At 33.0% G+C, this 13,527-nt stretch overlaps 1 protein-coding gene across 3 annotated transcripts in view; it reads right to left on the bottom strand.

Moving 5' to 3' along the window:
- Window positions 1-387: 387 nt before the first annotated feature.
- The window catches only part of LOC143193300 (uncharacterized), a 172,539-nt gene continuing 159,399 nt past the window's right edge, over window positions 388-13,527 (bottom strand). Inside the window, exons 2-3 of one of the 3 annotated variants that reach the window (XM_076399437.1) lie at window positions 8,794-8,882; window positions 388-2,175 (exon numbers count right to left, since the gene is read on the bottom strand). In XM_076399437.1, coding sequence (XP_076255552.1) covers window positions 516-2,175; window positions 8,794-8,876 — 1,743 coding nt within the window. In that variant the 5' untranslated portion in view covers window positions 8,877-8,882 and the 3' untranslated portion in view covers window positions 388-515. Of the gene's footprint in view, window positions 2,176-6,251; window positions 8,883-13,527 lie in introns of those variants that run through there. The other 2 variants (XM_076399435.1, XM_076399436.1) reach the window with 2 other exon arrangements.

The raw sequence follows: 13,527 nt of genomic DNA, 5'->3' as shown, positions 1-13,527 counted from the left end.
TTCTTGGAAAAGTACAAACAATAAACGATGATGTTTAAATATAATAAAATCATTTATTAATAATTACTATAAACAGTCTTAAATTACATATAGTAACCTTATACTAAACATGGAGAGTACAAATTCTCCCATCCCGGGATCCTTCACCATTTTGTCTTAAATTGTGACCTTAAAATTCACTAAACGATTTCCTAGGTTACTCTCAAATACTGCCATTTTAATACACAATTTTAGAGTAAACTTCCTTGTCTAATAGACATAATGAGAATCAGGCAAGAGAGTAAAGTATTTAGAGAATTTTTGGTAACGCAAATAAATAAAGTTGCAAAACAATTCGATTCCTACGTATTGTTGAGCTTAATTTTTTTTTAAAATTTATATGTACATAATGTATGTATGAATGCTTAGAGAGCGCGCCAAATGCAATCTTATTCTTTAATGATAATGATCTATATGTTAATATCTGTATCTTTGGGATTTGTGTTCTTGTTACTTTCTCACATAGATAGTAAAATCTACGACACAGATATCGATGTAGTTTTAGTGTAGGATTCTGATACCTCATCGTTAACGTCGCTGATTCCTTTGTTTTTCATTTGCAGTATTGCACCTATGTCAAATGTTTCTTGATTGATGATTTCGTTTTCTTCTGGTGAAATATCCGTCTGTCTTTTCTTCCTGCGCAGTCTCAAATTTCTTGGGGATGCCCCATCTGGAGAATTACCAACTATAAATTTCTGTGGTTGTACTTTCAAGTTTCTGGGTCCGTGCTCAGGTACTACTGCGGGTGTTACTTCTTGGATGTCTTCTTTGATCACACTACCAACAACGAATTTGTTGGTGTTAGGATACGTGTGGTCGTACTCACCACTAGCAGTAGTATAGGTCTTAATTGGGGATGGCGTCATGTACATTTCAGAACGTCTGTCTACCTGACGATATCTGATATCGCTCTGATAAGGATTCTTGGTGGATGTTTTGTAGTTATCGTTGTTTGGCTTCAGATCCATACCAGCAATAACTTGGCCAAAAGCGTCTTCCTCTCTGACGGCGTTAGAATAGTCATCTTGGTAATAATAACCACCATAAGTGTCCTTTCGATCTTGAGGATCATTTCTTCGTAAACTGAAGGCACCGAATGGCTGGAAATAGTAACTGGCCAACCCAGCTGTGACTAAGAGTCCCACTAAACTGACACCAACTGTTACTGGTATGATTTCACTTCTAAGGTAACTGTAGAGCTGGGTTCCGGCTGATTCTACCTCCTTTAATTTGTTATTTGGTTCCTTGTTGTTCTTATCCTGCTTCTTCTTCTTTATTTTGTTTTTCTTCTTCTTCTGGTCTTTTTCTTTCTTCTTATCGTTGGAGGATAGTTCTTGTTCGCCTTCTTTAGCTTCAGCAGGTAAATTATCGGATTTAATACTGGTGGTGGAAAGACCAGTGGTGGTGGTGAGAATGGTGGTGGTAGCAGGAGTGGTGGTCGTAGTAGCAGGTTTCTTGGATTTTGTTATTTTTGTAGTTTTGACGGTGGTTGGTGAGTTTGTGGTGATAATGGTGGTAACTGCGGGTGTAGTTGTGGTAGTACTATTTACTAGGGAGATGTTATTTTTGTTGTTGGTATTCAATAAGGACGCCTTTATTTTAGTTAACTTTATCGGCTTAGTGGTGGTTGTTTTAGTTGAAGAACTTATTTTAACGGTGGTGGTTTTAGCGTTCGTGTTGCTGGTTGTGGATGGTCTGGCAGTGGTTGTCCGTGGCTTAAATATTGGCTTGATAATCTTCATCGGCTTGTCGCTAATGACCACCGTATTATTTACGGGTTCCTTAACCACAACTGGTTTGATGCTAACTTTTTTCGTTGGCGGTTTCGACGTGGTAGATGATGCCTGTCCGCTGAGAAGTATCCAAGTGGATAATCCGCCCTTGGTGGTGGTGGGTCGCTCGATTTTGTAAAAGTTCATTTTCTTCGTACTCGCCTCCAGGGTCTCCAGGTCCTCGTCGATGGGAATCGCGATACCAGCGTGTGAAGATTCAACGTGCTGAAGGTTGAGTTTCTGTTGAATCTCGTTTTGTATTTTCGGCGGTGTTCGAACGTCGAACACCAGCGAATTATTGAAGTCGGTAGTTTTTTTGATAATATAATGGACGGTGTTGTTTTCTGCCACTGTCATGGGCCTGAAACAAATAAGTTTAACTAATTATTATTACCTTATGTATGATATGTTTATATAATAAGGTAATGTGATAATGATATTTGGATAAAAGCCATTAAGAACATCTACAGCATAAATTAAAAGTTATGTGCTTTAATATATTATGTAGAAAATTAAATTAGTAATATTTTAATATTTATTATAATCTAAATTAAATTTTTTGCAGAGATTTTTGGGGACGATGAATTGGTCCAACAGGAATGTTCCAATTACAAGTTTTCTCCCTGTCTCTGTTCTGCGTCACGCTAATCTATTTTAGAGCAATAAATCATTGTGATGTCCATTTTTTAAACTATTTACTCTTATTTTTTTTAATCACAGGGTTTCAACCTATGGGTGCAGCTTTCATCTTTGTTCATTTTTGCTGAAACTGATGATCTCACATCTCTTGAGCTTCACATATTGTTATCCTTCTATTTCTCTCACCGCCAATTCCAGTTTATTTACAACATGACAAAAGTCCTGCTACCATTTTAATTGCCTATAACTTTGCTCAGAGAAAAGATAAGTAAGGTTGGTATCTGAGGCTGAATTACTTCAATTTCATGACGAATATTGTCTTTAAGATGTTGAATCGTTTGGGGCTTATTCACATAAAGTTTGATTTTAAAAAACCCCATGAGAAAAAGTCTGGTGTTGTTAAATCCGGAGATCTGGCTGGCCATGCTAAATTAGTCCACTTCGCAAAATTAGTCTTCGTGGAAAAACGTCATTCAATAATTGAATTTTTGAACTAGCTGTGTGTGCTGTGGCCCCATCTTGATGAAACCATATGTCCTCTAGTCCTTGCTCTTCCATTTCAGGCACAAGTAAATTTCGAATCATGTCTTGGTGCCGTTCAGCAGTAACAGTAACTGCAACAACTTGATCATTTTCAAAAAAATAGAAACCAATGATGTTTCCAGCAGAATACCACACCATACAGTTGTTTTTAGTGGATGCAATGATGTTTCACGAATTAATTGAGGATTGTGTGTTCCCCAAAACCGACTGTTATGTTTATTGACGTGGACACTGAGAAGAAAATTGGCTTCATCGCTCATTATCAATTTAGACCAAAAATCTTCAATTTCACCAGACAGCCTTAAAATATCATTACTGTACTCAACTCGTTGATTAGGATCGCTCGGCAGCAATTTTTGGACTAATTGAGTTTGGTACGAAACATTTTCAAATCAGTTTTCAAAATTCGCCTTAAATTGCGTGCAGAAATGGGGGACTGGGAACCACGTCTGCTAATTGATTTTTCTGGAGACTCTGCATTTTCGGCGTTACGAGACGACGGTTGTCTTCCAGAACGAGGCCCGTCTGCTGTCGTACTGTACTATCGATAATTCGCATGTAAATGATAAATTGTGGTTTTGTGAGGCACTGACCGATTAGAATATTTTTGACGCAATTTCCGCTGAGTAACAATAATGGGACGATTATTTTCAATGAATATTTCTGCTCACTCTTGTGGCATATATTTATCCATAACAAAATTTGGATGTCTACAAAATACAATGGTTAAAGCAAATGATCGTCACTTTTGTCCCACCTGTTATATGAATTGTATGATTTGCTCATTTGTTTATCTGTAGATATACATTAAACCTGCTGCTCATACTTTGAGGAATGTTGAGCATGTTCCTGAAACCTTTGCTCTGGATCCTTTCCATTATTTCTATATTGCTGTTGTTTGCTGTACCCCATAATTGAATGCCATATATTTAAGTTGGCTTAATGAAGGGTTTGTGCCATAACGTTAATAATAATTATTTTTCTCTCATTGCTTAAATGGGAGTGGCGACTTGTTAACAGATTCATACTACGAATTTTGTTGTCGAGTTGTTGACGCATGGTCCAGATATGGTTCTGCCATGTTAATCCGCGATACAATTAAGTGTCCAAGAATTTTTCTGACAATTTGGTGAATGTAAAACAATTTTTTCAATTTCTTATGGTTTGAAGGAATATTTTCAAATAGATTTGTGTTGACTTTGTAACATAGGTCTTTTGAACAGAGCGCTGTTATATCACAACATCACTTTATATAGTTATATATCACTTCTTTTTGTAGGCAATACTGTCTCTGTTTCAATCAAAGGTTTATGAAGATGATTCGATTATCTTGAAGCCTCGAAATTGCCATTTGCCAAACTGTTTGTTGATGAATTCTTTTTAAATGTAGGGTAAGAACTTAAGAATATTCGATGAAAGTAAAAAGTAAAAGATACTTATCTTATTATTAAATCTTATCTCTTACTATTAAATGTAGTAAAACTGTGTCAAGCAAATTATATAAATCATTTTATTGTCTGATTTTTTTGTATACTGATACTGAAGTAACATGATTTCATATAGAAATGAAAACTCATTAAGGATGTATAATATAAATTATTTAAATTTCATTCACTGTTTCATTTCACTCACTGTTTGTTTTCATCAGAATTTGACTATGATTTCAATAACATATTTACAATTATATGTTATTGCTGTAATATATAATAAAGAGATAAAATAATATTAACAATCTACTTTAGTTGATTTTATGTAAGATATATAATAATAAGGTTCACAGACCTTTCTTCTATGAATGTTTGAATGTTTTGTTCGCTATATCGTGTAAATTATTATTGTAACCATTACATTTAAAATTCTGTTTACTTTTCTAAGTTACGAAATATCAGTTTTGTCAGTGTTAAGTTTTCATGATGATGAATCTTTTTGGCTAAATTACTGGACAACATATATATACAAAAATATTTTATTTGCCATACTTACTTGATATTAATCTCTCAGCCAACCAGAACATATAAATTAGAAATTATACATAATTTTAACAATAAGTGCCATAAAAATATACTCTGAAAAATACAACTATTTCTAATTAGTGTTAAATATCCAGAAAATGATGTATCAATTTATTTAACTGAAATATTTGATACAATTCTTTATACTTAGATTCAAAATGGTGCTTATACAAGATGTACGATTAATTTTTTTACATTATTTGAAAATGACAGATAATATTTATCGTTATAAGAAAAGTAATTTTCTAAAATATTACATACATAATTTTGTTTAATTTTTTAAAATTGTGTTTTTATAATTTTTTTCCTCTAATTTGCTCCATAGGTTAGTAGCTACAATACTTTTGGGTTGCTTAATGTGAAATTAATTCATATTTGGCGTAAATGAAAAAGGTATTTGAGAAACTTAGAGTATATATAGAGGTTTTACTTAAATAGGCGAAATCGAGGAAAAGTTTTTTAGTTTATTCTGAGACCACATTTTTATTGGTTCATTTGAATTTCCTTACAAAAGCATTTAATTGGCCAATTTCTATAACCCGATGGTTTGTTGAGGACGCCATTTTTGTGTGTCTGACATTGAGTACGATCAGCATTTTTAATTATATATATATATATATATATATATATATATATATTATAATTAAATATATGTATAATTAAAATAAATAATATATTTATATATATATATATATATATATTAAATGTTTGAAGTCATCGGCCAATGAAATGCTTTCCTATTAAAATGTTTTCTTTACAGGTGGCTGTAATGGTAATGTAAACTAACCATTGAAATTCAGCGAAATGATGTTCTCAGCGCCTTCCTGTTGGGACCACGCAAACCAATTATATTTATTAAGATAACACTCTATATATTACTCTATGATTTTAATGAAAAAAGATTCATTATCAACAAATAACAACAGGTGGATGGTTTGGAGCGCTAACTGGAGCCCTCCAAGCGACGTAAACTGTATCCTAAGTCACAATTGATGAATTATGAATAACTAATATACACATCAAATGTCAAAATAATTATCAACTGATAGATGAATGGTGTCCAAAGTCACCAAAATAAGTAGTTCAAGAAGGTATCAAAAAATCAGAAAGTATTGGAATGAATATTTCACATATTCTTAGATATACCAAAAACTTGTTAACTCAGTTTAAAAAAAATATAAAATAACGACGCCAAGCGGAGAAAAAATAAAACACTGGGTACGGCAACATTAAAAAACAACTCTTACTATAAATCATATATTTTACAATAATCGTAAGATTCTATTTAAATATAACACAGAATCATTATGTGTCTGATATTTACAACAAAATATTTATGTTTCAATATTTATATCAAGTAATTGATTTTTTCAATTTTGTAGATATTCTATAAATAAATAGTTTATGTATAATAAATAAATAAATAAATAAATGTACAATCATATTATTACCATCTTATTCGAGCCTTTTTTTAATTTCAGCATAATTAAAATATTTGTACTAGAAATTACTTTGTATAGAACTAATCACTTTCGTCAAATTTTGTCTTGATTAATTTATAGAAATACTAATAAAACATACTACAATTTGATTTATTTGGCAACGTAAAATAATATATTTTACTTTAAGAATATATCTTGTTTTTGCAATAATTATTATTTAATTAGTAACCCTTTAATTATAACTTTTAAATAAGTATTTAATGTATCAACTCAAGAGGCTTGGGTGATATCGTAATTGTAAAAATTCAGTTCTCTTATAGGTACTACCTTTACCAAATACCCCACAATTACCCTTATTGATTATATTTTGAGCTGAATATATTCAAAATTACAATTACACCAAACTGTCTTTGAGAGAATTATTCTTGTCAAAGCACTAGTTCATATAATTATTGGCACAATGGTTTGAAAGGTGAAGCTAATTTGTCCTAATGTCATTATCTGTTATCTGTAGCAATTTTTCTTTCAAATTTTGATATCATATTCAATATATCGTAACTATCAATACTTCTCTTTCGTCTAACAACACTTTTCCAACTATTAGTTTGTTCATCCCAAAACCAGTTATCATGATGCTTTACTATAACCGGTTTATGCTTATGGTTAACATGAGTTATCGTTGGTTTGGGTTCCTCACTTTTAGCGCTGAAATATAAAAATACGAACGGTATCCACCAGGGGAATAGTAGCATGATGGACTTGAATCCAATAACAAAGAAGAGAACAATCGGCACGATATATAGCCACGGATTGGCCAGTCGTTGTGCGAGCCAACCTATACCCCGGCCCAGATATCCCAGCGCTTTAAATATAGGCTTCAACTCAGGAAATTTGAAGTTTGAAAGAGGATTAAAACCGGGCCCTCCTCCGCTACCCCCTGTACCCCCAGCACCAGGACTACCACCTGAAACCGCTGGTGCTTCTACTGCCGAAACCGTACCCGGATCAGCAGCTATCCCAGAGTTGGCCAGATCATCAACCACTGGGTCTACTACACCCGAGTTAGCTAAATCATCTGCAACCACTGTTTCCCCGATCAAGTCTTCTTCTGGGATTACTTCATCGGCCAGTACTCCTTCGTCCGCAAGAATTTCAACACTGTCAGCCGCCTCGATGGGCAGACTTTCCGATTCGTACGTACTAATCTGTGGCACTCGGTCATTAGGAAGGTTTTGGTTTTGATGAAAATGAGTGTTCAACACTAAATTTAGATCCGAGCATTCTTGTTGCCTTTGTTGGGGTCCCAAGACTGAACTTGATATATGAACAGTGGGGCATCCACCGCCGATGGTATCACGGTTTACATCAGAGGGTACTAAATCCAGGTTAAATGTACTTATAGCGTTATTTACAGCGTTTGGTATACTGTTTTCGCTCGTTGGTACTGTTTCTACGGCGTCTTCAGGAACCAGTGGTAAAATAGGTGGTACTCCCTGTAATATGGCCGATGGACTATTGGTGGATATTTCGGCGTTGATGTTCCCAACTAACGGATCCTCCGGGACAACGTTATCAAAGCTTGTTTCCAGGATAGATGAACTAGTGTCATCTATCGAAAAAGGTGGTGAAATAGAACTGATTTCGGGCATGGGATTCGGATATGGTACTCCCTCTTCGTACCAATTTTGTTTTAACGCAGATTCAGTACTGAGGTTTTGGAGAACGGTAGGTTTAGGTTTTGTTACCTTAATTTTCGTGGTAGTTGGTTTATAAGTCGTGATATCGCCATAATATTTAGGGGTACTGTTGACTGGCTTGGCCGTAGTATGTTTTGTTAGTATTATTTTAATAGGTGCAAACGTTGAAAGTTTATGGGGTTTCTGAGTTACTATTCTTGGTTTTTGAGTGGTTACTTTAATCCGTTTGAAAACCGATGGTTTTTTAGTAATAATTTTTCTATTAGGTATGGTACTATGTTTGTTAGGTCTTAAACTAGATATTTTATTTTGTATTTTAGGTTTTGTTGTAACCTTCCGTGTTTTTTGTACCTTCCTTCTTTTATGGTTCGTCACACCAGTAATATTTTTTCGATTAACTGCTTTTGTTATTTTTAACTTTCTTGGTACTGTAAATATTATAGGTTGGTTGTTGTTCTGTTTGCTATCGGAGTCGAAATCAAGAAAATCATTAAGTTTACGTACACTAACATTATTACCGTCATCTTTAACGTCGCGTAATATCCAAGAATTTTGTTGATGAATATCAGACCCATCATGATTCGTACTTAAACTAGGCATATCTAAAACTAAATTTGTAACAGATCGAGGTGTGTCCTCAAGATACCTTTGAGATGTTGAATCTAATGCCATACAGGACACTACCGATAACGTCACTAGTAGCACACTTAAAGTTCTTAGACACTTCATTGTAACCTGAAAAAAAAAAGAAAAAACATTAAAATGCATGTCCATAGAATAAAACTACCTTTTTTAATACGAATATTAATCTTATTTGTATTTATTTTTTACGTGGAAAAATATGAAGTGTGGTGTATAGCGTGGAATGGTTTTTGGGTATCTTTTACACAATACTGTTAAGATGTCATACAGTATCCATTTGCAAAATAGGTTTCCACTATTAATATTACCAGGCACAGATGGTTTACCCCTTAATATTTTAAGAAAGAATAGATATATTCGTATGTATTATTAATACATGTTAAATAATACAACTACTAGATAACTACTGTTACATTAATCCATCCTAAATATTTCTTAATAATTAATACTGAAAAATTAATGGTTTTTATAATCCTTTTAAACAAATCAAGTTTGTCTGCAGTATTATATCAGTCTATATATATATATATATATATATATATATATATATATATATATATATATATATATATATATATATATATATATATATCAAAAATAGTAGTGAACTCATGTTGTCAAGATGTATAATGTATTGCAGTTTGTAAATTCGTTTTAACATCAGACTATATTTTCGTTCTCATTTTATTCCTATTAAAAAGAGGCACTATGCTGTCTGGTGCGATCGAAATTCGTCTAGTTATCAAAGGTCTGCAATATTCTTCAAAACATTTGTGATATGAAACATAAGAATTACAAACCGGCAAACGTTATTTTAGCGCTTCGCTTTTTTTGGCAAATTAATATTTGGGATTACTCTGATTGAAGATGGGGTCATAAGAGTGGAAACAAATAAAGGTGAGTATAAATATTGTAAAAATAGTAATTAATATAGGATAACTATAGAAAATCGTATTGTACGGTGTAAAAGATTTATGTTCGTAGATATATGTGTAATCGTGTATAATATGTATTTATGTGTAATCGTTCGGAATATACAAAAGCATTTGGTTCAAAATGATTGAGGAGAGAAAGTAAATATGCTCTCTAATAAAAGTAAAGTACATTACTTGGATATACAATTGTTACTTAGGTGGTTTGGAAAAGAGTTACTGTTATTAAGAGAACTGTTATGGCTGCATAATTAATTGTAGTTTAAATCCTTCAATAATATATGTGTTAGATGTCCTATAATGTTATAATAAATTATATTTCATAACTGTTTCGTTCGTTCTGTTTTGTAATTGTTTCATTATTTTATTTACAGTAGAATGTTGTTATGTATCAAAGCCAAAATAAACTAAAAGTCAAAGTTAAATCCGGCAACATTGCGACGTTTTGACGTCATACATTTAGATGACGCGAGTTTACCATTATTTTGGATAGACTGTATAATATTATATCAATCTTAACTTGCATTATTTTGATGATCAAAGAGATTTTGTAGGAACATGTTAATGCAACTGCCCACCTAAGCTATATTTATTCTTGATTATCAAAATCTTTTACATCAAAAATATTAATATGCCGGCTTGGTTGGCGCAGTGGCAAAGGCGATAAGACGGTCCACCTAATGTTGCGATAGTTGCGGGTTTGAATCCTGCTGGGGCATGGTCGTAAATTTATGTTTGTGATTGCTTAAAACTTGTGATTGTCTTAGGCAAGAATGCAAAATCCGTTGGTTACTCGCCAGTCGGTAGACTTAATGCCGAGGACCGTGGTTCGGAGTCCACGTTAAACTCTAGGTCCAGTCCAGATAAACCCCTAGTTGGTAAAAGGAGAGGTAAAGGAATAATAATTTGATTGATTGATTATATTTTTGGTATAGATTATCTTTTTATTATCTTTAATTTACAAATAGAATGATGATTTTGATCTGGTGAATATGCATATCATAATGCAGCTATTAGTTAAAAAAGCTAAAATCAAAGAGGTTGATTTATAAGACAATCATAAAGCCAATTTGGACTTATGGGGTGCAAATATGGGGTTGCACAAAAAATTCAAATCAACTAGTCATCCAACGCTGTCAAAACAAGGTTCCTTGATTGATTACCAATGCCTATCGCTACGTAACCAACGAAGAACTACACGATGCCCTGGAAATCAAATGGATTTGCGAAGTTATCCAAGATTTCGCCTTGAAACACGAAAGAAGATTTCTAAATCATACTAACATGGAAGCAATACAACTGCTGGACAGTGCGCAGGATGTCAGGAGATTGAAGCGAACCAAACCATACGAACTTATATAAAGTGTATACATTTAGTGTAAACTGTAGCTTATGTTATTATAATTTTATAATTGAGGAATACGTATTGATATATTTTCTCACACTCGTCTTGCTTGTGAATTAATTCAAGTACAAATGAAATGTAGTAATAAATTAATTTATAATTAATATTGTATTAAACGTATCTAATAAAGATGTCATAAAAAATAATGCAGCTATGTTCATGTAGATTAAGGATTTCAAGGCATCTAAGGAGCTTAGGTATATAAAAAAATTATAAATTGTATAATTAATAATTATATTTATATAAAAATGTATACGAATTGAATCTACTTAATATTTTGAATAATTTGAATATTATTTGATTTAAAATATTTGTTTTCATTTTTATTTTATATTATGCTGAAATAATTATATACGATTATGGCATCGAAACAATTGAATACCATGAGAAATTTTAACCAGAACAATCTACACCTATGCAATAGTAATTGCACCGATTGTAATTTTAATCACCCATTTTCTGTTCGTAATTTAGACAAGACAAATACGTTAAGTTTAACTTTAAGGTAAATGGGTTATACACATTTCAGCTAACAGTATATAATGATTGTGTGTGAAACAATGCAATTAGATTTTTTCCGTGCATTCTCACGCAAAATACGATCGAAATATATCACGTTTTACCAGATCTGCATGGACATTACAATAATTTATTTACCGCTATTGTAAAACTATAATTAAAATGTTCCATATAGGTTTTTAATTATTATATTTGCAGGTCCGCTAAGTGGTTTCGGAATAAGATTGGTCGCACGCCTCTGATGCGATCATTTTAAAGTGGAACGTACAACAGGTACCTTCAAAACAGCAGGATACCGTTAAATTAAAAACCATTCTGTGTTTTCGACAAACCTATATGGCCGGCGTAACGCATAAAATATTTGGAGAATGAGTCTACACGCTACTGACCCATATTTTGACGTAGCAATTTGCCGGTTGGTGAATCTGCGGCCTAAATGCTAATTTTTGATCAAGATGACAATCTTTTTATTCAGGGTCTTTCGATACAGTTAATATATCCGCATTTTAATAAACAAAAATAATATAATTTAACTTAAAAGGTGTTTGCTTACATTTTTTATATATATAATTTTTAACTATCCTTTTTACCAACGAGAGTTTATCACGTTTGGACCTACTGTTTGACGTGGGCTTCGAACCACGGTCCTCGGTATAATGGCTAGTGGTCAACTTAGAGACCATCCCAGAAGACATCCGGTCTTACCCAGTCTGGTTACCGGCGTAACTGGGATGGTGAGATTTTCTACTCGTGGAGTAGAAGTAGGAGGAGGACGGTCGATCAAACGCTTGGAAACTTTGGAAATGTATGGTAATGCTGTTTCGTCATAGCTCAATTGTCGGTTTAGGTTTCAATGACTTAAACGCTTAACGACAAAGAACTGCCTAAAGGACCAAAACAGAAGTTCGAAGGCAATGTATCGCAAGACTTACTACCTCACTAATTGACTGAAAACACCTTTTCAAACCGTTGCAATATTACAGTTTCATTGATTGCTAGACAAAAAGGAAGAATTTCTTGTGACGTATTGAGAAGACTAAAGGTGAATCTACTACGATAATCCCAAGTGCAAACAGCCATAGGTTTGTCTAGGTGCATCATTCGCATCGACGCAGAAGCGGAATATTCATAGCTATAAAGCATTTATGTGCATATCGCGAGATCATTGAGGTAATGTAATAGGAGCTGCTAAAACTGAATGAAACTATTACTACAGATATCTACCGACTTCAATAGAAATTCCATCAATAGGGAGTAACATACGTAACAACACTCGGCTAGAAGTAGAACCAGAGTATTCACCAGACATAGCACCCTCTGATTATTAAAACTGTAGAAAGATGCAGTATATCTTAGCGGGTCGCTGCCAGTCAACATCTTAATTAGGACACAGTATCGACGTGTTACTTTAATACGGTTAATTAATATATTGTACCAATTTTCCTCATTAAATACCTTTTAAAGGGACAACATTATTAGAATACATGCAAATATAGAATATATGACTTAATTACGTAAAGTGTTCCATATATGTTGTCTTTTGATAAAAAATATTATTTTATGCCCTGAAATAAACTTTATTATTCTATATTGAACTTCAATATAGAATATATTCAATTCAATATCTCTATTTACGATGTTCTTTCATATTCAACACTGTTATTAATTATATTTTCGATGAACATCGTTTTCGGACCTATCAATGATAATATTTCACCCAAAGTCAAATGAAGTTAAATGGGGTGGATGTTGCGATAATGATAAGTGTTGTCTTGATATAACTACACCTGAAGTTCCTGAATAATTTAGGCTTATTTTTTTACTAGTTAGCAGTTAGTCTTTCTACTTTGTTTGTCTTTAGTCTCTGGCTTTTATTAAACAT

Source organism: Rhynchophorus ferrugineus, unplaced genomic scaffold (assembly GCF_030347505.1).
Source record: "Rhynchophorus ferrugineus isolate W39M unplaced genomic scaffold, kcgeb_rfMv2 rfM3, whole genome shotgun sequence".
NCBI classification, from domain to species: Eukaryota; Metazoa; Arthropoda; class Insecta; order Coleoptera; family Curculionidae; genus Rhynchophorus; species Rhynchophorus ferrugineus.
Note: the sequence above shows the minus strand (reverse complement) of the source record. Positions and strands in the feature narration are given on the sequence as shown.